Source organism: Pleurodeles waltl, chromosome 4_2, assembly GCF_031143425.1.
Source record: "Pleurodeles waltl isolate 20211129_DDA chromosome 4_2, aPleWal1.hap1.20221129, whole genome shotgun sequence".
Taxonomy (NCBI): domain Eukaryota; kingdom Metazoa; phylum Chordata; class Amphibia; order Caudata; family Salamandridae; genus Pleurodeles; species Pleurodeles waltl.
In genome coordinates this window covers 689,528,904-689,553,972 of record NC_090443.1, presented here as the reverse complement: position 1 = coordinate 689,553,972, position 25,069 = coordinate 689,528,904, and the positions used below count along the sequence as shown (strand labels likewise).

The 25,069-nt window shown below is 45.1% G+C and overlaps 1 protein-coding gene across 6 annotated transcripts in view; it reads right to left on the bottom strand.

The window, feature by feature from the left end:
* SSX2IP (SSX family member 2 interacting protein) overlaps positions 1 to 25,069 on the bottom strand; it is a 415,768-nt gene that overhangs the window by 237,150 nt on the left and 153,549 nt on the right. For all 6 annotated transcript variants that reach the window (XM_069232285.1, XM_069232281.1, XM_069232284.1 and 3 more), the window contains exons 6-7: positions 20,620 to 20,755; positions 9,249 to 9,324 (exon numbers count right to left, since the gene is read on the bottom strand). In XM_069232285.1, coding sequence (XP_069088386.1) covers positions 9,249 to 9,324; positions 20,620 to 20,755 — 212 coding nt within the window. The remainder of the gene's footprint in view (positions 1 to 9,248; positions 9,325 to 20,619; positions 20,756 to 25,069) is intronic.

Here is a 25,069-nt window from a genome sequence, read left to right as displayed (position 1 = left end):
GGAATGTCTTACACTTCATTAGATAACAAAACAGTCTTTGCTTTATCAGATCTCTTTGCCAGCTATGCCACCCCCACACCTCCCCCAACTCTTCTCAGAAAAGCTTTTCCGAAAGTCCATCTTGAACAAAACTAAGTGGACCCCTGGGGTGCTTAGGGACAGGGCACCTTAAGCATCGAATTGACACTGAGATTTGTGTGTCTGAGGAATGGAGCGCACAACATGCAATCTGAATCAAGGTTCGACCCAGAAGGGTGATTCAAGTAAGGATGCCTTAACATAATAGATGACAGGACAACTGACAATGCTGTTGTGGTAGGCCCTCACCGCAGGGAGGAGAGTCCAACTAAAGCACAGAACAAACCTCCAGAGGAGAGAGAGAAAACAAGTAAGATCGCCTGACAACTCAGCAATCCCCGCTAGTCGGACTAATTGCAGAAACAACTACTTTGTAACATAAACCTAACTATATATCCTTGAGTTTGTAGACACTAGACCCAAGACCATTATAACCCTGCACTTAAGGGACTTCTGAAAAAGTGGAAGCATGTTCCTGAACCACAGCCCTCCACGGGAAAGTTTACAAACCCACCCCCCCCCAAAAAAAAAAAACACTTTGACACTTGTAAATACCCAACCAACAGAACATTACATTCAACATGAACGATGTGAAGACATGAATTGCTGATACTACGCCAAATGCCATGGCTGAAAGTAGAAAACTCAAAAGAAACCTGAAAGATAATATAAAACCTGAGCAGGACTAAAGAATGAAACATACATACATTGAGCAGGGTACGGAACGGGGAAATTCACTCTAAGTTAGTAAAGTGATGCCACCTGCTCCCCCCTCCTGCCCGGGCAGAACTTTCTAAACAGCAGATGGATGCATGGACGAACCATGGACAAATCCCCACAACAACCTGAAGGTGCCCTACCAGCCATTACAGACTGTGTGCTAGACTAAAGGAACCGCTTTCCTGTTTGGCAAATACACTCCCAAGAGGATGCATTAAAATGGCCCGACAGGGGCAGAGGGGAAAGAAGGAACAAAACTGCTGATTTGGTAATTGGTGCCCCCCGTTTCCCCCTAAGGCTTCACACCTCCTGTAGTCACAAGAAGGCACAGACTGATGTCTATTAGATCGGGAAGGCTGAATTTACCTGAAAATACTTGGTTTAATAAATGCTTCGCACCTTCTGTGCTGCCAACAGAACATTTGTGCACAAGACTGCAAGTCCCAAGATCAGATACTGCTCAACTTTATATGACATTTCAAAGGCCAGAAGTACCTTTTCACCAGAGGCGGGAACCATCAATGGCTTTATCAGTAATTTTGCCTAAATCTCTGCAGGGAAATCAGTGAAGTCTAACCACAGAAGAACCTGCAGACCTGGCCACTGACTACGCAGTGCCAAGATAGCATCAAAAAAGGTTAATAGGCCCCCAAATGCATAGTGAACTACTTCTGCAATATGTCTGCTCACATAGTTAGGTAAAAGAATCACTATCTGTGGTATCTTCCGAAGATTATAGGAGAAACTTGCCAACAAGCCCTTGGTGCAGACGGAACGAACAACTATGTTTCCCAATGAGAATAATTTCTTTCCTACTTTCTAGATCCACAGACTGCTGGATGAAGAAAAAACAGAATGCACACATTAATTCTAGGAAAAGGAAAAACATAATCAGAACTCCACAGTGTAGGAGGCTGGCCTGGTTTGTAGTGGGTACCAAAGGTACTTACACCTTATACCAGGTACAGTTATCCCTTTTTAGTGAAATGTAGTCAGTGTCTAGACGCCAGGCTCGCTAACGGTAGTGTGGATGAGCAGCCAATGACTAAGTAGGAGACATGCACAGTTCATGCAGTACCACTGTAGTCACACAGTACTCACAAACACGACCTTGGATCCTAGAACAATGGACCGATTGCTCCCAGAAACTAGGGGTAGAAAGGGTAAAAACCTATCCACTATTCCTCCCCCCACTGAATCTTCCCCTTTAGAGGAGGAGGAGGAGTCTACTCACTGTGCAGAACCTTCACCGGAGGATCTTAAGGCTGACACAGCTGAGCTTTTGGGTGCAGGGTGACATGCCAGGGAAGAGTTGTGTGGCTTAGCAGACCTGTCACACACTTGAGGGTTTAAGATAGCAAGCTGTTAAACAGGAAGGAGGGGATGTCAGTGACTCACAGAGTGTACTGGGAAAATAATCTCCTATACACAGAGACAAAGGACCTAAAACCTGGTACTACCAGGAGAGTGGTCATTCCCTTGCAGTATAGGGAGTTTCTATTGACCTTAGCACATGATATTCCCCTTGCTGGACATCTGGGATAAAGTAAGACGTGGGACAGACTGGTCCCTCACTTTTACTGGCCTCACATGTCAGAAGACACAAAAGAGTTTTGTCGCTCTTGTGTCACTTGCCAAGCCAATGGTAAGACTGGTGGCACCCCAAAGGCCCCCTTGATCCCACTGCCAGTGGTTGTGGTGCCCTTTGACAGGGCAGGGGTTGACATTGTTGGCCCCCTTGACCCTGCTACTACTTCTGGCAATAGGCATATCTTGGTGGTAGTGGACCATGCCACTAGATATCCAGAAGCAATACCTCCGAGGACCACTACAGCTCCTGCAGTGGCAAAGGCCCTCCTGTGAATATTTTTCAGGGTGGGCTTTTCAAAAGAGATGGTGTCAGAGAGGTAGCAAATTAATGTTTGCATACCTTAAAGCAATGTGGAAAGTGTGGTGTACCCTACAAGTTCACCACACCTTGCCATCCCCAGACAAATGGGTTGGTTAAGAGATTTAATAAAACTCTCAAAGGATTGATTATGGGACTATCTGAAAAGTTCAGATGGAGATAGGATGTCCTGTTACCATGCCTCCTTTTTGTCTAAAGGGAGGTACCCCAGAAGGGAGTGGGCTACAGCCCATTTGAATTCCTTTTTGGTCACCCTGTTAGGGTGACATTAGCTCTTGTGAAAGAGGGGTGGGAGCCCTAAACTAGATATAGTGGATTATGTACTTGGCGTAAGATCTAGAATGTCTGAGTACATGACAAAGGCCACTAAAACCTTTCAGGCAACCAGGAGTTAGATACAATGGCATGACCAGAAGGCTGTCCTGACAGTGTACCAACCAGGACAGAAGGTGTGAGTACTGGAGCATGAAGCACCTAGGGCACTCCAGGACAAATGGAGTGGTTCACATCCAATAGTGGAAAAGAAGGGTGGAGGTCACTTATTTAGCGGACCTAGGTACTCCCAGAAGTTCTCTTGGAGTACTTCATGTGAACCGCCTGATAGGGCTAACTTATCACTGGGTAATCTTCCTGTCCCTTATCACTGGCCATGAGTAGGGTTAAGGGACAGGAAGATTACCCTCTTCCTGATCTCTTCTCCAACACTGCAGTTGATGGCTCAGTGGAAGGAGTTATTCTTGCAGGCTGTCTTTCTGAAAATCAGGAGGATTGCAGGAACCTCCTAGGTCAATTCTCTGAACTTCTCTCTGACACCTGGTCAGACCACTTGATGTGGGCACACCGTAGATACAGGAGAGAGCTTACCTGTAAAAAGTAAGATTTACAGACAGCCTGACCATGCCAGGTTGTATTAAATCTGAAGTTCAGCAGATGCTTGACGTGGGAGTGATTGAGCACACAGATAGCCCCTGGGCCAACCCAGTGGTGCTTGTACCCAAACCTCATTCTGAAAATAGGGAAAAAGGAGATGAGGATTACAGAGGGCTCAGTCACTAAGACTGATGCTCACCCTCTACCCAGGACAGATGAGCTTATTGATACCCTGGCATCTGCCAAGTATCTCAGCACTTTTGACTTGACTGCAGGATATTGGCAGATCAAGCTATCGGAAGAGGCTAACCCCAAAACAGCTTTCTCTACCAGTGGAGGGCACCATCAGTTTACTGTGATGCCCTTTGGTTTGAAGAATGCACCTGCCACTTTTCAGAGGCTGGTGAAAACAGTCCTCCAAGGTCTGGAAGTTTTTAGCGCAGCATATCTTGATGATATTGCTGTCTTCAGCTCCACTTGGAATGACCACCTGGTCCACCTCTGGGTTGGTGTGGAGGCCCTGCAAAAGGCAGGCCTCACTATCAAGGCTTCAAAGTGCCAAATAGGGCTGGGGAAGGTGGTTTATCTGGCAGGTGGAGAACAGATTGAACCACTACAGGCGAAGATCCAGATTATTTTAGACTGGTTTCCCCCTACAACACAGACCCAGGTCAGAACCTTTCCTTGGTCTCACTGGGTATTACAGGAGGTTTATGAAGAATTGTGTCCATTGTTGCCTGTCTTCATGAGCTCACATGCCTAAAAATGTATTGTGGACAGCTAGCTGTCAGAATGCTTTTGAGGGGCTTAAGCAGTCGATGTGTACTGCATCTGTCCTAAAAAGCCCAAACTACTCAAAGAAGTTTATTGTCCAAACTGATGCTTCAGAGGTAGGGGTTGGGGCTGTGCTATCACAGCTTAATCCCGAGGGCCAGGATCAACCTGTTGCTTTTATTGGTAGAAGGTTGACCCCTAAAGAAAATCATTGGTCAGCCATAGAGAGAGAGCCCTTTGCTGTGGTCTGGGCCCTGAAGAGGTTGAGACCATACTTATTTGGGACTCACTTCATAGTTCAGACAGACCACAAACCTCTCTTATGGTTAAAACAAATGAAAGGTGAAAACCCTAAATTTTTGAGGTGGTCCATTTCCCTACAGGGGATGGACTTTGCAGTGGACCATCGACCTTGGAGTAACCACTCCAATGCAGATGGACTCTCCAGATATTTCCACTTAGACAATGAAGACTTATCTGGGCAAGTTAGCCTTATTGTCCCTCGTTGGGGGGGGGGGATTGGAGGGGGGTTAGGAGTTGCCCAGAAGACCTCAGGAGGTTGTAATGGCAGTATTTGGGGTCCTCTAAGGAGCCCCCAGACTGCATGGAATCATACAACCAAAATAATGCTTGCAAAAGCCTTGTGGTATGATCCCAACATGTTTGATACCAAACATGGCCATATTTGGAGTTACCATTGTGAAGCTGTACATAGGTCCTATGTCCCGTGCGCACTTAAAATAGCGTCCCCGCACTCACGAAGTCTGGGAAAATGGTCCTGGATGACCTAGGGGCACCTCTGCTAGTGCAGGGGTGCCCTCACACACAGGTACTCTGCACCCAGCCTTCAGGGTTGGGAGGCCTGACATATGGGTGACTTATAAGTGACCCAGTGCAGTGTAAATGGGAGTGAGCGGGCACATTCCCCATGTCACACAGGCTGCAATGGCAGTCCTGTAGAAGCCTTTGTATGGGCTCCCAATGGGTAGAAAAAGAAATGCTGTAGCCCATAGGGATCCCCTGGAACCCCAATGCACTAGTGACTTATAAGGGGGGGACCAGTATGACAATTTTCAGTGAAATACTGTGTTACCAGTATACAGTGACAAGATTTAGAGGAGAGCATAAGCACTGGGGTCCTGGTTAGCAGGGTCCCAGTGAACGCAGTCAAACACACTGACATCAGGCAGAAATTGGAGGTAACATGCCAAAAAGAGGCTACTTTCCCACATGCATCAACAGATCCTAGGTGACATACGTGGCAGAAATTTTAGGATGTCTGGAGCCAGACAATGTCATGTCAAGGCGAGGCTCATCAAAATGCATTAAGGTTTCTTTGGAGGCGAAACCTGGCTAGAGGATTTCAGTCTGCATATCTACTTAGCTTCTGCAGCTGGCAAAGGAAATTTAAGGACCTCAGACATCCTGCAATCAAAAATCACCTCAGTGAAAGCACCGAAGCCACTCAAGTTCTGGAGAACTAATAGGAGCTTTCTGCTGAATCTGAATAAGAGTGGCCGGTGCCCATCTACTACTGCACTGAAGTCTGAACATGAAGCAAAGTCCAAGTATGGCCTTCACCAAGCATTCTACCATTTAGAAGCTGCCTCTGGCCCTAGACGTGCAGTGTTGCCATCAATGACGTCACGTCAGTGTCATCAGTGATGTTCTTAACAATGTGACAGAATAGGTCATGAGTAATATGATATGTCATAAGCAGTGTAAGGCAACGGTGTGAAATACAGTTTTGAGTTAAGTATAACTGGTGAATTTTAGTGGTTTTTACCATTTAAAATGTAACGTTTTAGCTGACATTTACTAAACTAGAATGTCAATTTAACTTTTGATTATTTTTTGCAAATTTAGAAATAGTTTATTACCATACCTAAGTAGCCCTCCAAACAGTGTGCTACATGGGGATGGCAGCAGGCTCTGACCTACATCCATCCTCCGCTGGCAGCCAATCTTGTGCAGTATAAAAAAAAAAAAAAAAAAAAAAAAAAGCTAAACCCCCCCCCACTCCATCTTCCAGAGGTCGGTCATGCCAAGGACACCCACCAAACTTTTTGGGGTTTTTCTGGTCCCACAGAAATCATGCACCAATTGTCCAGTACACCCACACTGGGCCACCACAAGTGGAGGTTGGGTGTCAGAGTACCTCTACCCCACCCCCTTATAGGTTTTGTTTTTCCTTTCTGGATATGGGGGACAGAGTCAAAAGCAACATTGCTCTTCATGTTGCATTCAGCCGATCACAGCTTTCCGTCCCACGATTCTAAGCAATCAGTTTGCTTCATTTGTAGTGTAGTACCTCAGTAGTATTGCGTTGCTAGACATTTATGAATTCTGAAGCATTATTCCTTTCAAACGGCTGACCAGATTTACACTAAATCACAAAGAGCACACTTTCTGGGTAAAGCTCTATCTTTCTTCCAAATTTGGTGTACTTCCATTGAGCTGTTTTGGCTGTAGCGATATCTGTGGTTACCATGCATGATGGGTGGGTGGGGTGGAGGGGTGGGGGGCGGTAAGGGTGGTGGATTTTTCCCAAAAATGTTTTTAGGTCCAATCCTTCTTTCAGCCCCCGTTTGAAGATCACCCCAAAACTTTCCATGAGGGAGCTGAGGTGGATGAAACCTTTGTGGAAAGCTTCAAGATTTGTCAAACGGCACCAAAGTTATTAGCCAACCAAACAATTACATATGTAAACATGGTCCTAACTAGAACTACAGTGGTGACCACCATGGGGACCACCAATGTCTAATCTAGAATTGAAAGGAAAAGAACTTTCATAAAATTACCTTTTCCCTGGCTGAAGATCCTGGAGGCTAATTTGATTTGCTCTCAGACTTCTCCCAGCTAGTGATTGGCATTTGAATAGTTGTGTATGAGGTGTCAAATTCCTTACAGGAGCTACAAAATATGTCTGGCAGGTCGGCCTGAATGGATAGGGATGACTCAGCAGAAGTTGGGGGGCTAAGAGCATCCTTTTTAACATGCGTGTCAAATCGTCCAGGGCAGGTCTGCTAGTTTCACACAACACTTGGAGAGCATTTGAAAGGAAGGTAACAGATTGCTAAGATGATTCATGTGTAACCACTATCAGTGGTCACTGAAGAATCCTGCGTTCTTTCCATCAGACGCCTATCTCTAGGTTTATTGTAGGAATAGTAGCGACTTCAAAACTAGTTTGGAGATATCTGCGGGAGAATACTAGGATCACCATAGTACACTCCCAACACATACCCACACCCAGCACTCGGAGCCTAAGTTAAGCACTGCTGAAGACTTTTGTTGTCTTGATAATGCCCAAGGTGGGTAGCGTTGGCCCGGGAACATTTGACCCATTAGTTAGGGTGTGCCCAGAAGTCATTCCCACCCACCAGCTTGTGTCAGACATAAATGTAGCACCCACTTCAGATTCCTACTGGACCAGAGGATGAACAGAAGGGGTGAGAGGAGTCCTAAAGGAGTGGAGCGACTCCCTCTTGTACCCAGGGCAAAGAAGTGGGTTCAAATGGACATAAGGCTGACCCCTCCTGTTCCACCCACAGGGACACAACAAGCTACCAGAAGCGTTTTCCTGGAAGTGCACAGCTGACCAGTAGCAACTGTCTTTGGACTGGACCTTGCTGTTAGCCTTTCTGACATTCTGTGCATTTAAGCGCTGCCCCAAGGGGGCAGTGAAAGGGGGCGGAGAGGAGTAGGTATAAAATGGTTCTCCCCTGGAGGGTTGGGACTATGTCAGGAGGTAAGATGTTTGACCAGGACTAATCTGGCTGGTCTCAAATTCCCCGTAGGTTCCAGCCTACCACCACCACCACCACCGTTTATCACCAGCACTTTGTGCTTTTTGAGGCTAGTACTTCCTAAAACTCAAAAAATTCATACCTTTGATTACCCTTATTGGATTCTTGTCATTTCAGTGTCATTTGGTTTCTAAAATTTTAGATACTTCACTTTATCATGGTTTAGGTACCACATAATTATTTTACACAATGTCCCAAATTAAGCCTGTGTGCTCTGTGCCAATGTTAGCAATGGTGTGGGCTAAGGTTTATATAGGGAATAGGAGAGTTCACCCTGACGAGTGTTGTGATTAACCCTTGAGGTAGGTAGTCACGCACTCAAACCAATAATTCACATTCTTACATACATTTTTTCATTGAAGACAATATCCATAAAGCCAATCCAAAATAAAGATCTGACTGTGAAATGTCAGCGGAAAGCAATTCCAGAACTGACAGAAGTGCCAAGGGGAGATCAGATACACCTCTATGGCATCACATGTGGGGAGGCACCAGAGTGGAATTGGAGCTGTGGCACCACATACCAGCACAGAGGAGCTATTACAAATTTCTAGACTCAGCTTGGTGCCCAAGGGAGATTTATGAGATTAAGAATCTGCACGAAGAACTATCCATCAGAAAGAAGCACTGCTTTTTGAAGCGAACAAGTTGCAAATCTGACGTAATCCTCCAGTGCCCATCACCATCATATCAAAATCAGTTTGCATTTGGTAATTGATTTAGCCTAGTCTTTAGAATGTACAGATTTGAAATGGGCATGGTTTCACCAAACACAAAAATTTGAGAGCGAGTCAAGTTGAGGTATTCTGACCAAGTGAGGACATTCAGCAAAGCCCCTCAGTCAGTAATTGCAGTCAAGAAATTAGACATGTGAGCACAAGAACGCACAACAAATTCATACAAACCATCTCTGTAGACTAAGTTTGGCACGGACACAGCATGACTTTTTCCATATTGTTTACAGTTCCAAGAGCTTTAAACTTAATTATGATGGCAAAAAGATAAAGAGGCTGTCTCCATTGGGAGATATAAAGAAAACATCCATTAAAATGTCATTTAAAATAAATATTACTTGAGTATTTCCTTACTTGGCATCTGTTTTACTGGTTCTCCAAGCACTTCTCTTTCCATCAGCTCTCCCCACATAGTTGAGAACATCGATGGCTAAAAAATAAATAAATAATAAAAAATAAAATATATGACCCAAACACCATAAGATTTTCTATACAAGAAAGTATACATAAAAGGGTAAAAGTATTTTCCTCTAGGACTTTCATTCTATGGCACATTCACCTATGTATAAGACTGAACAAGAGGTTCTATAGTAAGGCTGGGTACTTCATATTATGCATTAACTGTCCTGAAATGGTCCCAACAATAGCAAACAAACCAAATTATCCATACTACTAAGGAAATGGAAGTATTAAGTAAGGAATTTTAGTACCAATATATATATAAAAAAAACAACAAAAAAACAGAAGAATGAACACAAAAATAAAATCCTGCCCCCCTTCACGAAAATCTATAAAATTGTATTAGTCAGATTTATTGTTAAAAAGAGAGAACCGGGGTGAGGACAGGGGAGGGTATGGGATGTCTAAGATGGAGCCAAGTACTAGTGTTTTCATAGACCTCTGCATTGTTGAAAGGGGCAGATTAGACTTGCTCCTTCCACGACCGGACTCTGCCAGGCGGAGGTCTAACACATGAAGCTCAGCAGCACTGGCCCACAGAAGTAGTCTGCTGGGCAGGGTGTTCCCGATCCTAAAACAGCAGCCGCCGCGGTGCCTTACGTCTGTCGGCCACGGCGAACCTCTTCAGTGCCAGCAGGCTTACATCAAAGGCAGCAGAAGGGTGGCCATTGACGAGACTTGTCGGCCACAGATAGCGTCTGAGTCACTTGGGGCGTGCCTGTAACACAGGTGCTGCACCATGGCCCAGCCTTGGGAGCAGTGACACGGGGCCAGAGATGGCTCCTACTGGATCTGGTTCCTGGGGCCAATGAGAGAACGTTGCTTTCAGAATGGGCACAAAGGGACAGCCCCTGGCTGGGAACACTGCAGGTGGTGTATGTGAAGCATGCCCAGTTGGGGCCCCCGGGGATGACTGGCAGCCACAAGGCCCCCTAGACTTGAGGCAGGCTGTCTGGCCCATAGATCAGAGTCATGTGGGAGAAACCCTGAGACATACCTGGACACTCGACAGGTTAACCAAGTGAGTGTTCACCCAACTGCTTAACATTTTAATAGAGGACGTAGGGGTGCGGCAGGAGCCATTTTAAGACTTCCTCCCCTTCCCACCCCCACCCCCTATGGACAATCTGCACATTCTGTGGCCCTCACTCCAGGGACTGCTGCGGAATTTGGGCCCTTCAACGGTGCAGGCACATAGTAGTTGGAGCCAGGCCACCCTGCATCAGCAGCACACATGGTGACTTCATCGGGGGACTGACCCATTCCTTGACAAATACTCATGGCCACTGTGACTACAGGCGATACTGAGGGGATCCCAGCACTTTGGAGAATCTGCAGAGGTGCTCAAGCATGAGAAGAGTCCCTCAACACAAAGCAGATAGTGCCAGGCCCCTCAGGGGGAAGATGCACCAGTGACCCACACCTTTCTTGAGGACCTCTTCTGCACCCTGAGAGATTACATTGCCACCTTCAAACAGGCTAAGGCAGCAGATGTGAGGGGCATCAAGAAAGATCTGGGAGAGTTGGGCCGGAGGGTAAACACCCTGGAACAAGCTAGTGACTCATACAAGGAATAATTTGACAATCACCGGCGTGAAGTGCTAGAACTACGGGACAAAAATGCCAAACTGCATTAGCAACTGAAGACCTTGAAAACTGATCTCAGCACTCCAATATCAGAATTAAAGGAGTCTCTCTGCAGGCAGACTCTGGAGGACTATATCATAAGATTGTTCCAAAGTCTTCTTCAGATCCTGTGGAGCAGGAATTGTACTGGACCGCGCACACAGAGCAGGTAGACCAGCCACCAAGCTTTTATGTGAAAAAGGTATCAGATAAAAGTAGTGACATCCTTTTAGACTCACTTCCATGTGGAACAATGAGACCTGCAGTGTCTGCACCTTGGAAGACACCCACTCAATACTGGTCATGGGCAAACTACAGGAGGAGCAAAACACTACCTCATTCGTAAAGCCCTCCGCACTCATCTATTGGGACACAACGCTCCACTCTCTCAATGAAAAAGCATCTCAACAAACCCACAGAGACAGAAAGCCATAAAGAAAGGGCAATGCTAGTGGGCCAGCTTCAGCATCAAGACTGCACATCAGATCTTGAGAACAACTAAAGATGGAATACAGGGTGTTCATGACTTGACATTTTCTGAGCTACTGCATATGGCCATGGGCATTCTCTCAGTACAGTTCAAGGCAAGCCTGGTACTCCTGCTTCCCACTCAGACGCTTCGTTTTTTTAGCAGTGTAGCTCCGACCGTACTTCAATTTGCGAGTGGATACACTCAGCCGCCAATGACATTGGGCCCCCAAGAATCTGTTATTGCGATCTGAGGAGGAGGCACTCCTCAGTTGTATTGTGTGTGTTTTTTCCCCCCTCTCTATCTATATATGTGTTTGACCCCTTGGGTCATGCTTGCTAGCCAGACCTGCTGGGGATGCTGTTGCTACACTCAGCTAGCTTTTCTTTACATTCTAACAAATGGTTAAACTATTTGGCTTTATTGTCAGAGCCCCCCAGTGCTCCAGTGAAGCATTTGGCACTTTTCTCCAAGTCTAGGAAATGTAAAGGTGATATTTGCCTTATTAAAAAAAAAAAAAAAACTCCTCAAAGGGAACTAGAAGCACTTACAGTGCTGTTAGTGGTTTGACCTCCAATATTTCTCTTTTTTTTTCTAGTAAGAGAAAGAGGGGGGCGCGTTTGAGCTGCTGGCCACAATCCCAAGAAGGGTCATTTAGAGACACGCAGAACTACCCGGAAGGATCTTGTCGCCGTGCCATGAAGAACTATACATTTACACTTGCCAATATATGCTCTAAATGACCATCAAGAGGTCTCTCTTGGACGCTGTAGGACGGACAATGGCCACCTCTGACTCAGATGCTTATAAGGGGTGACTTTAACCTAGTCCCTGATGCACTCCTAGACAGGTCAGTTCAAAGAACAGGGCTGACGGGGGCACCCGCACCAATGAGCAGTCAGTGGCTGGTAGACTTGGTGCTAGTGGATGTGTGGCAAATGAGTCCCCCAGCCATGAAAGATTACACTTTTTTCTCTGCAGTCCATGAAACATATGCCAAGATAGATTTATTTTTTCTTACCTCCCCATGCCTTAGTACAGCCACCACCTCAGTGGACATTGACGTAGCAGACCTTTCAGATCACTCGCCTGCCTACATCATGCATCATTTGACAGATTCTACACCTGAACTTCGCACCTGGCACCTCAACCACAAAGTCTCAACATAGGATCCCACTATATCTGAAATTCCTGGACACCAATAACACCAGATACTTCCATAGCCTCACTGTGGGACACCTTGAAGGCAGTAGGTCATGGCTGCTTTATAGCTATTGCAACCTCTCTCAACAGGGTCAGAAGGGAGAAGCATCTTGCTTGGAGGGAGAGATAAGGGAGTTGGCAAAGGTGCATAAGCAATCTGGCTCTCATAAAATAAAGCGCCAGCTTATGGCGGCTCACAAACAACTTAAGGCCCTAGACACAGATAAGGCAGAATATGCCCTCCTACATACTAAATAAAATAATTTATTGTGGGAGAGGTGGGGGTCAATAAGATGGGATGCCTGTTGGCACATTGGCTATGTGCCCAAGTCCTCAAACAAAGAAGAGCAGAAACTGAGGGGTTACAGTGCAACAGGGTGGACCAAGATGAGCAAGTTGCTCAAGACTTTGAACACTGCCACTCTACCCTATATGTGGCGGAAGCCCTTCAGCTGGAGGACACTAAAACCTACTTAGTCATCTGCAACCAGGGAAAAGCGTCTGGCCAATACAGCTACACCTCTGATTTTTATAAAAACAATTTTAGCTTCCATCCTAGCTTGCCTTTATAATTCTTATAGCACCAGTGGTTCTCTTATGGATACTATGAGAGCACCCACCAGTCCGGTGCTCCTTAAACCTGGTAGAGACCATGTGCTCTGCTCGTCGTATCAGCTCCCTGTTAAATGTCGATGCCCAAGTCTTCACCAGCACCTTGGCGTCGCACCTTGCTCCTTATACGGAGAGCTGCATGGACCCTGACCAGGCTGGGTTTATACCAGAGAGGGGATGCAGCAATAATAGCAAACGCCTCTGCCACCTCCTTGACAAAATCCAACACTCCTGTGTGCCTGCTCTTCTATCAGTCAGTGCCAAATAGGCATTTGACCATGGGCACTGGCCCTATCTTCGGTTGGTGCTCGACAAGATCAGACTTGGGGCATGGTTTTGCCACTGGATCTGGTGCATGTACATGGGCCCCACGGCAACAGTCAGAGTTAATGGGCTAATGCTGTAATCCTTTGACGTAGCCCAAGTTACTGAATAGGACTGCCGTCTGTCCCCACTCCTCTTTGCACTTTATATGAGCCATCTCAAAACAGAATCCGCAGACACCCAAACATACTGGGCATAACAATGGGGGTAGGGAAGACCAACTCGCCCTGTACGCCACGGACTGTCAGAGTACCTTGATTTGATTCCTTCAAGAGCAGAAGATAAATCCTCAGACCCAACCCAGACTACTGCAACAAATTATAATCTCCATGTTGAGCACCCTAGAAAGGGACAGGGGAATGGGATTTAGAGAGACTGCCTCAGAGATGATGTTTCATCAAATACTGAGTCTGCCACCTCATGTCTTGTTTGACTGGATAACGGCACCTGAAAAGTCACAGTCGCAATTACTAGGGACATACTATTATCTGTTACTATATTTTCTTATTAACAATGAATTCTCGGACATTCAATGTTATACTCACTCACCCTGAGCTCCCTGAGGTTTTGCTTCTCTCCGCCTGTGTAAATGTTTATTATGGATATGATAATGAATTTCATGGAATAGTTCTCAAATTAACAAGAAGAGTTGTCTGCTTCTTGACTCGTGATGAGATTTTCAATTCTGAATACGCTCCTCTACATGTTCTTAATTATTCTGTTTGGTCTTAATTACTGTTCTAAAAAAAAATAATAAAAAATACCTTGTGTGCCTTGTTAATAAGCAATGCGTGTTGAACTTCCAGTTGCAGTTTTCTTATGTTCGTTATTGTATTTTGGGGACTCGATTATTCGGTTTGTTGTTAAATTATCTTTATGTTCTTTGAATGTTCTTAAATAGTTCATTCCAGCCAAAAACTCTTTAGAGCATTCGAAAATTTTCTGCATCTGTAAATGCTTTTTCTCCATAAATTATTATCTGCAGTTAACTTGTTATCTGTAAAAATACATGTGACGTCTAGTTTTCCTCACAAAAATGTTTACCTCAAAAGGCGCGCTCTCTGCGCATCTAGATTCCTGTCAGATCAGTTGAAGTTCGAAGCTCTCAAGTGGTGCGCGCATATCGTAGCAACTAAACTGAATGCAACACTAGAACTACAACTTAACCTTCCGGCTTCTAGTCGGCCACCTTGGATTCCTTTCTTTGGCCTTTTCTTTGTAACAAACACAACACGACTCGGCAAACCTTCTTCCAACTAGGACATCGCTGTCTCCACTGTGGCTACTTATTTGCCTGCATTCTTATTGCTTTTCTTGGACTTTTCACCGTTACTGCATGGCAGGTTTGAGGGGATGTGACACTGACTTCATAACAGCGCTCACGCAACCGTTCCGCTCTGCCCCAGCTGATGCAGGAGTTGTAGACGAAAGTAACTAACTATGTACCGCTTCTCTCTACTCCCTGATCTGATCTACTTTAATGGAAGGGTAACATCCTCTGTTGGCTGGGAAGGCTCGCAGCAATCAAAATGACCTTACTGGCTACGTTTCTTTGCCTTGCAGACATTGCCCTCCACCACCCGAAGTAATTGGGAAACCGCAACACCTTATTGATCATTATATTTGGGCTGGTATAAAAAGGTACACATGGCCAAAAAAAACAGGCTTACCGTGGTACAGTGGCGGGTGGTTTGGCATTCCCCCACCTGCTGCAGTATTACCAAGCGGACCAGCTTCAATACTTGGAGTGGTTTAGGCCTCGTACTGGTGCTTTATAGACCAGGCAATAGCCAGGATTCACATCTGGAAGGTGCCATGGCGGCCCAAGCCACCTGGGGTTTATACCACCCCTGCCCCCTCCCCAATCAGGACAACAATTGACACCTGGGATAAGGTACAACAAGCATCACAACACCTCTCCACCCGCAGATCGCCCCAGATCCCGATTATGGGGGATCCAGACTCCCCCACCATACCCCAACCCACCAACAGATTTCCAGGGGACAGCCTTTTCACAGTCGCAAAACACCAACTGTTAGAGAGTGGGGTACTTATTTGACCAAGATAGGCTCACAGACTGCACAGATCCAACCAACTATGACATTCCTTCCAGCGCACACTGGCAGTATGTTGCAATTCGACACTGGGTTACACAGCCCCACATAAGTCCACATGCCAGCAAACCTCATCATTTGAGAAGTGGTTCCTCACCCTCCACACATACAAAAGCCTCCTCTCTGACATTTACGCTTTCCTCACCGCCCCAATGGCTCCCATTAAATCTTTAGTGCAGCAGCGATGGAAATTAGAGTGGGAACACCCCTTTAATCCTAAGGAATAGTCTGATATACTACATAGAGTTCATACCTCTGCTTGTAGTGCACCTGGCAAAAAGACATTACTCAAAATTGCACACTGGTACTACACCCCAGCCAGAATAGCTAAATGGAACCAGGGCGGTGAAAGTTGGAGATAATGCAGACACCCAGGTACATTGACCTTCTGGCGCTGCCCCCCAAAAAACAACAAAACTGTACAGCTGTACTAACTGATGTTAACAAAATGTACGGTACTGACCTCCCCAGGTTTCCCAGTTAGATATTACTAGGCCTCTCCAACACCCTAACATACCCGCTGAAATCAGCGAGGGGATGGGTCATCACCCATGCCCTCTGTGCAGCCAAATAAATCATACTATCCATATAGGGGACTGCTAAGACACCAACACGACTAGACTGGCAGCATAAACTGTGTGGAACTCCATGGCATGAAGAAGCTGATGGCAGTAGCGGACTGCAAGCTGACAACTTGATAAAGTTATGGGCCCCGTGTGAGGTTCCTTTCCCACAAATTTAAGGAACTGAATAGCCCAGCATATCTACGAATACTCTGCCTCACACACAAGGAACATAGTATTGGTTGAAATGTCAATGTGAAGGCCCTCCCCCATACACTCACCCCTCAATGGCATCAGCACCCTGCATACTATCTTGCTGAAGGTTGAGAAGACCCTATCTACCTTCCCCTACCCTCCCTCCTTGCCATCCCTCCAACCTACCAACCGTTTCCCCCTTCATTTGTTGCCATCTCACCCCTTATTGTCCCTCACTGGCCGGTGGATGTAGGTGAGATGATTGTTTCGGTTTATCTCCTAATACTAATAAAACAGATTCAAACCTAAACAGAGAAAACTATTTCATTACTTTACATTAGGTCTCATATCTGTTCAAGCATTTAAAAAAAGACAGTTAGATTATGGAAAACGTATCTGATGCATGTATAGAATTGTAACACTTGAAGGGGGTGCGGTGGACCTGAAGACTTGAGTGACCTTTCAGGATTCAAAGAATCTGAGGAAGCAGAGCTTGACTCCTGCCAAGGTGAATGGCAAATGAAACACTAAGCAACCCATTTGCCCCCACCAACCAAATCCCAATGAGGGGACAGATGGCAATGGCTCACCTGGTGACTGATGAAAGGTGATGAGGCCATCACAACCAAAAAAATTGAACTGAAAAGACCCATACAAGAGGTGGAAGAGGAGGCAGGAGCCAAGCTCCCACCAGACAAGTAGGGCCCAGAAGATATTTAACACTCCCTTCAACCGAATGTGCATGAGTCGGTAATGTCATTCAATGCGTAGTAGGACATATTACAAACCTTGGACAAGGAGACCAAAGCTCCCGTAGGGCAGAATGCCAACGTCCTACCCTAGATGACAAAGTACAGTGACGGCAGAGGGAGATGGCAGAATGGCCACATTTCTTGTACAGTTCAGTCCTTAGGAAGGGTGCAGACCATTCAGAATAAAGTGCCATAAATAGCAGGCCACTGCCCAAGATCTCGATATGGCTGAAGAAGTTAAATAGTCAGGCTCCCCAATATCACCTAAAGTTTTGTCCAGCTGTGCCCAAGACCAGTCATATTTCTGGGCAACACCAACTGTTTTGTCTAATATAGGTGCGGGTCCCTCATTAAAGCCACTTCTTAGCTGGTCGAAATAGGCTTTTTCATTGAGGCTCTCCACAAAAAGCTGGGAAAATTAGTCTCTATATTTGCATTGAACAATAAAAGCGCAGGCCCTCATTAAAAGGATCTTTGTCCTGAAGATTTTCAGTGAGGACAGACCAGGCAGGGGGCGCTCAAGCATCCAATTCCCAAATAAAAGTCCACAGAAGTCTAGGAGAGCACAGTGACAGATCCAAAACAACTTTTTCTCCTCGTGTAATGCCTGCCTCTCAGGAGGAGCTAATGGTCTTTAAGGAGGCACCAGTAATTCTCCCAAGCAGTTACTCTAGTAAGTCTTCTTTCTTCCCAAGTAAGAGTTGTGGGATTGGTGGGGGGAGCTGCAGGTGAGCTGGCACAATTCACCCACAACTGGCAAGTTCAGACATGTGATGTTTCGGTTCTCTAGACCATCAAATAGGGTTCCATTGTTCTCCAGACAATACTGTTGATCACAGCAGTTAAGCTTCTCAGAAACAGATGTGATTTATCAGGATGTTGCTGCCCTGGAGGCAAAAACCAGGCATTTCAGACTTGACAATGAATTCACAGAGGTTCATAAGCAACCAAAAATTGCTAAGGAGAAAAACCTGGGATAAATCTCATGGGTTTCAGAGAGTGGCTAGTATTCCGTCACTTTGAGAAGGAGGGCATTCATCTGTTCAGAAAGACTCTACACCCTGAGTCCTAGTCTGTGGATCTCGACTTAAAGGATAACAAAAGTACACAGATCAGTGATGCAGTTTCAATGGTCGCAGGAGGTACAACCTTTTGTTTATGTACAAAACATAGTCCTCATCTAACTGTGCTCAATCAGGAATTTCAGACCACTTCAGATGGTATCCTCGATGTTCGAGTCTAGGCTTTGGCATCAACTAGTATTCCTATTTGGGTTCCATCGTAGACTCAATTCAAAATAGATTCATAACTAGTTCCAATTTCAAAGGATGGCGGGGAGGAGATACGCTAATGGCAACCATATGGGGGCATGGAGCAGAAAGGCAACCCTCAGATCAAACCCAGCCCTGAACACTGAATTGGAAGCAAGCAGACTGGCCTGCTGCAGAAAAAGGAGACACTACAATTACGTGTCAATTGTCTGGAGCTTCCAGTAGGCTAATTCGCAGTTCAATACTGAACCAAGGAGAAAGTGAAGTGTTGCTTTCAGTTGAAGATGAATACCACCTCAGCTGTCTGCTACATATACTACCAAGCACGAACAAGACAGAAGATTCTAATGACGCTGGCCAAGGGCATTTGCACTGAGAACCGGTAAGAACAGTCCAGTCTGAACTGCCAATCCATGACCTCTCCCAACCAAAACACAAGCAACAACGACGGGTTTTGGCCTAAGTGGGCCTCTTTGTTCTGCGTGCAGCCAAGCTGCATCCAGGCAGAGCCAAGGCTGATTTGCATATGGCTGTGTCGAATTCATCATTCCAATCACTTTGTATGCTTCATTGTGATTCCCAAAGTGCAACTGTTATGCCCATGGGTGGGTCCTGTGCTTACTTTGCCACTGAAGCCAAAATTTAAGAAGCCCAAATAGGCTGAAACCAGTATTGGGCTGCATGCATTCCTGTACAGAGAAAACCTGCTCTTTCAGTGTGGCCTGTATTGTTTCCATTACAACCGACCAAACTGATTTGTGTATGGCTGGGTGTAAAATGAGGAGGCATAATGAGGAAAAAAAATAATTGATTTAGGATGCAGGGTTGAGGACTTAGAAGTGGCTAGGATTAATTCAAGCATTCCATCCATCCATCCATCAGTTTCGTAAGCTTTATTGAAGCAGGAGACCAGCACAGGGAAGTTTGTTACGCCTGCCCATTTTGCAGACCGGGGTAATTGCTAATCGGGTGTAGACCTTTTGCACTTGAGTTCTCGACTGTAGTAGTCCATGTCCTGTTACGCTTTAATGAGGCTAAAGGGTGTTCGCTCCCTCAGGCCCACTTCTGCTAGAGTCTATGTAAGGATGTACTCTAGACACATCTGCCACACTCTCATCAAGTCAGCAGTACTATACTCTTGAAAACCCCCTCCATGTTGGGTTGATTTATTACATTTCTAAACTTTTAACTAGTTCTTTGTTGGCTTGTTAGGCACTTTTTAGTGTGTGAATACAACGTAACTAACTGCCAGTGTTTTGCCAATAAAATGTAAAGATCCTCTTAAATCACTGTCAACCCCACAATAGGGTAACCAGAGGGACCTAAGGTGAATTCCAATAACTTCTTGTACTAACTTTGCATGTCTATCAGCAGGGTACAATCACATTGCTTCATACTAAGGAAACATACACTGCTTTAGAACACACATATCAGAACCACAAACTCATAGGTGTAGGGTTTTTGGAACCCATCTGTCCTCACCATATGCCAGAGACTCAGTTGAGTTACAATAAACATGAACGTGTTGATAAGTAGACATTAGGAGTCCTACTTATCGTGGCCGCCGGGAGAGACAAATAAAATATCAAAGTTTGACTTTCCTAGACAAATCTAGTTCAAAGACAATGGCAGCAGGTTTTAAGAGGCTCCGTTTTCAGTGTACAAGTCAACCAAGTTGACCTTTACCAACTTGGATTTTTAGGGTAAAAGATCACCACAGTCGCACCCAATAGTAACAGCTTCTGCTGAGACAAAAGGCTGCTCTGAGGCACTTCTGGTTGCCTGGGGTTAGGAGCAGGCATGATGATGCATGTTACCTTCAATTAATGAGTTCTCTGTATCCTTATACTTCAATCCTAACCTATTTTCAGTCAACCGGATTTACCAAGTAACTTGAGATCCATTTACCACACATTTCTGGTCATGCATCCTTCTTTGTTCATTGAGCTTACCAAGTCAAAAGGAACTCCTCCTAGTGGTGTCTTGCTTCATGTAAGCAAGCTTCATTTAAATTCAATAACGATATCAAATGCAATCAGAACTAACACTGAAAGCTGGACCTTCCAGGAAGGATCTGCACCATTAACATGTTGGAAAGAAGAACAGTGGATAAAACAAAGTGTGAGCACCACCTTACCCATCTTCTTTTCTTTCTTATCCATCACAAGTTGATGCAAACGCTCTTTAAGTTTGTTATATTCTCTCTCTTTTCTCTTCATGTTATGACTGTACTGAGTAGCACGACTCACAATAATGTTCTGTAATTTTTGAACCTTCCAAATAAAATGAAGAAAAAAAGGAATTATTATAATTTAACTTTGTCAACCAGACTGCAGAAACAGCCCTTCCTTCACACCTCACCTCAGTCACCTTTGCTCAATTTTCACTCTAATAACCTTCTCTGCACCGCGGAACACTTTAAAAACCAGACCTTGGTTGCGTCCTTTCATTATCTAGTCATCACAGGCAACACAGGTTTCCCTTCCTAGCTCATGAAATCCTCATCCACAGTATTGTGATGTGGGTCGTTCTCCCTACCAATCTCTTGATAGCCATAGCCAACAATTCAGGATAACGTCTTGTCCTGTGATGAGGTCTTATGTTCCCATGTCATCAATACTTTGATACTCAGTACTCATTCCCTGTGTTCACACCCTTCCTTCACAAAAACTATAACCAGTCTCAACCATCTGACACTGGATGAGTCTTTGCTACCTAATGCTCAACTAATCATTGCCCAGACTTATTGATTTGTCTTCCTCACTGCCCAACAACATCTACGCCAAATACCTTACCAAGACACTTTGACACACTCTCCCTCACACTATGAAGGCAGAAACCACTTAACTCCACCACGTGACGAGTCATTTATTAAACCCCCCCTCAAACTGTCCATTAAAAAAAAAAAAGTGCCAGCATCGTTAGATCTCAGACAAGTCCCTTATCACACACGTTTTAAGGATGCTAATTTCTGTTGTAAAACAAGCACAAGGCAATACTACTCACTGACAAAACTATCAATATTGCCACAGACACACACTAGATCTTCTCCAGAATACTATTTACCAGAACCAGGCAGGCAGTAATCACAGGAAATAATAAACATCTAGAGCGATCTTTCAAATCAACGCCATTATACCGCCACATTCACTGCAATTTCTTTTGTTCCACACTTCATTTCACACTTTGCACTTGCTGTACTCCACCTCCTAACCGTGCCTACTCCTCTGGAATGTCCTCCATAACCAACTTAGAGCAACGCCCTTTTAGAGTTTGATAGACCCCTAAAAATCTGCCTTATCGCACTTAAGAACCCAGATAAATAAACTCGGCGCCTGATGTTTTGGCCTACTGACGAACGGCATCCCCACAAAGTTGAAAATACAGTAAAAACATGTGTAAACCTCTAACCAAGTGGGATACTTTTATATAATAATTTTATGACATGCTGCAAGACAGTATTTTGCCAATCAATCATTTCAACTCCTATAGAAATACTACATGCATTACACCATTCTGGCATACAGTGTTGATGTTTTGTGCAGCACCTCTGTTCAAAACCACATTTTATAATTCGGATTCAGTAGCCCTTATAACAAACATCTACATGCTCTAAAGAACACAATACATTAGAGACCACAGTTAAATACCAAAAGTGTAATTAATCCACAGTCGAAACATCACAGCATGGACACCGGGCCACATGGCGAGGGTATGCAATGATTCACAGTAGAAAGACACTGGTACTGAGGAAACCCATTAACACACATTTCCAATGTCCATTTTAAAGTCACATAGAAGCTTTCCAAATATGGCTATCAGTTGTATGCAACTGAATCAAGTCCCATTTCAATAAAGTGAGTACAATAACTGCACATGAAAGTCCCAACGGCGTACCGGGCCTCGCCATGGCAATTAATGCAGACTACCTCTCATTCGTGGTCCACGAGGCTTAAACAGTTGATAGAGTTCACAGAGTTAAGATAAAGGTCAAGGGTGCGATTAGGCCCCAAAGCCATTATTGGTTAGTAACTTCTTCTCCCGTACTGGATCTTTGAACGATTCACATGATCGAATCGGAATGGCAAGTAGTACACAATAACGAACATTAAAAAAACAGCGTGGACAGAAGGAAGAAACAGAATGCCTCACCTTAATGAAATAGAAGACGTACCACTGCCTGGCCTACCGCTACATGCTTCTGATATGTCTCTTCCATAGGTCTCCTAAAGGTGTGCACATTCTTCCACGATGCCACTCAACGTATGTCGGTCAAAGATAAGCAAATATCCGTTGATGTCGACACACAACTGGTAGAATGAGCTGCGACTTTGCTGTGCAGCAGCTTGCCCAGTTTTGTCTGGCAAAATGCAATTTTAGCTGCAGCACATCGGACTATAGTCTCTTCTTTACGTCAGTTGTAAATAACAAAAGCTGATCAAACTTTCTAAAGCTCTTTGTTCTATCCAAGTAAAATTGTAGACCTCTCATATAAAGAGGAAAGTAACGCTTCACTGAAGTGGAACTCTGGACGCACATTAGGCATGCATTTCAGGTTAGTTCCAACTTGCACAGTCAATGTGAAATTGGAGAAAAGGTTGTTTGATTGCGAAGGTTTCTATTTCACTGACTCTCCATGCTGAGGCCGATGCCAAAAGTAAGGCTACATTCAATGAGAGGGGCTATATTATTGCTCTATTATTTGGCTCAAATAGTGCTCACATAAGTTGTGCCAGGACACTTGAGTTACCAAACCATTGGTAGCGTTAAGTGGTATGACACTTTTCATGATTACTTTTATAAGTCTATTAGTAAAAAAGGAAGGTTTGTACAGTTCTTTTCGGAGATGGAAATTGCTGCTACATGAACTTTAATCGAGACCTGGGCTAACCCGGACTGAGCAAGAGTTAGTAGATGATGAAAGATCACGTGGCATGGCAGACATAAGATGCAAACTCTTGCTCATACCAATTACAAAACCTTCTCAATTTTAGCACAGTATGTTCTATTTGTTGATGTGGATCTTGCCTGTGCCAGAATTTGTCTGCATTCATCTGGGAGGTTTAGACTTGAAAATTCAATGTGTTCAGGAGTCAAGAGTGCAGCTTCAGTGATGCTTGTTTTGGATACTGGATCTTGCCACGGACTTCTCCTGTGAAGGAGGCTTTGTGATGTCAGACTTCATGCAACATGAGAGCAGAAGTAGTTACGTAAACCAAAACTGCCCCAGTCATCCTGGTTTGGTTACAATTATTCACCAATGCTTCCTTCTCATTATCCCTCAGCACCTGTGCAATTAAGGAAAGAGGTGAAAACGTGTAGTCGAGAGTACCCATTCATGTGAGCTATAGTGCATTCCTGGTAACATCCACATGTCTGAATGGAATTGGAATTTGCCATTTAGGTCTGTTAAAAAGAGATTAGTTTTCTGCCTGCCAAACAAAGAACCTGTTGATCTGGGTATGGAATAGTTCTGATTTGTGACTATCATGTACACTGACCGGAGGGCAGCTGCCCACTCTTTATCCTGCTCTGTTGTGTGCTGTATTGCCCAATTCTAGAGGGCTTTTGCTTCCCTCGACAATGCCTTTGATCAGGTTCCTCCTTGCTCATTATGTAAAACAGTGTGATGGTATTGTTGGTGTGCATAAACACTAAGGACACTTAAGCCCTCATTATGAACACAGTGGTAAACACTGCACCGCCGGCGGCAGCAAAAACTGACAGAGGAGCGGTCTGGACCGCCAAATAATGAACCAACTGAAACACAGGCATCCTGAAAAACACCCACCGCCAGCAGAGGAGAGCCAACAATGACGGCAGAGCCAGTCCATAGGCCGACAGAAAGGCCCATCAAATAATGAACCACTAGACCTCTGTCAGTTCTGGGGCGAGAACCACCGCCACACAAAGCCAGACGGAAACGAACAAAATATAAGGAAACACTCACTGGAGGCTCACACAACACGCTGAAGCAGACCTGGATAGAGAGCTGCAGATCATGCCAGCCCTGCTCCTTGCCATATATACCTCCACGACAGAGGCCGCTGACGAAGACGACGGTAAGTACCGCAACCTACTAAACAAGGGAAGAAAGGGCACAGTTACATACCCACCCACTCCACCCACCCTGCAATGCTCCCACAACCCTTCACAACAGCACAACCCATAAATCCTACAGCAAGAGGTACTTACCGACAAGGCAAATCCAAGCTGACCATAGTACCTACAAATGCCCCACACCCACAAACCATGAAATGAGAGACCAGGGATCACGAGTGTGCCGCCAAAACACAGGCCACACAAACATTTAATGCAGCTCTCTGAGCAAACAATTCACATTAAGGCCAATGGCCAGTCCATAGTGCCAGACTTTTTGGGGCTACAATGGCCCCAACCTGACTCCCAAAAGTGCTACAGTACTCCACCTTATAGGGGCAACAATGGGGGATCCAGGCACCTCAGGGAACAGGGGAAGGGGATTGTGGGAATTTACAATGGGGGTGGGCCTTGGATTTGCGTTCGGAAGGTGGAGGGGGTTTGGGTTTGGCCTTGGAAGGTGGGGGAGTGTGCTTTGACCGGGTGGA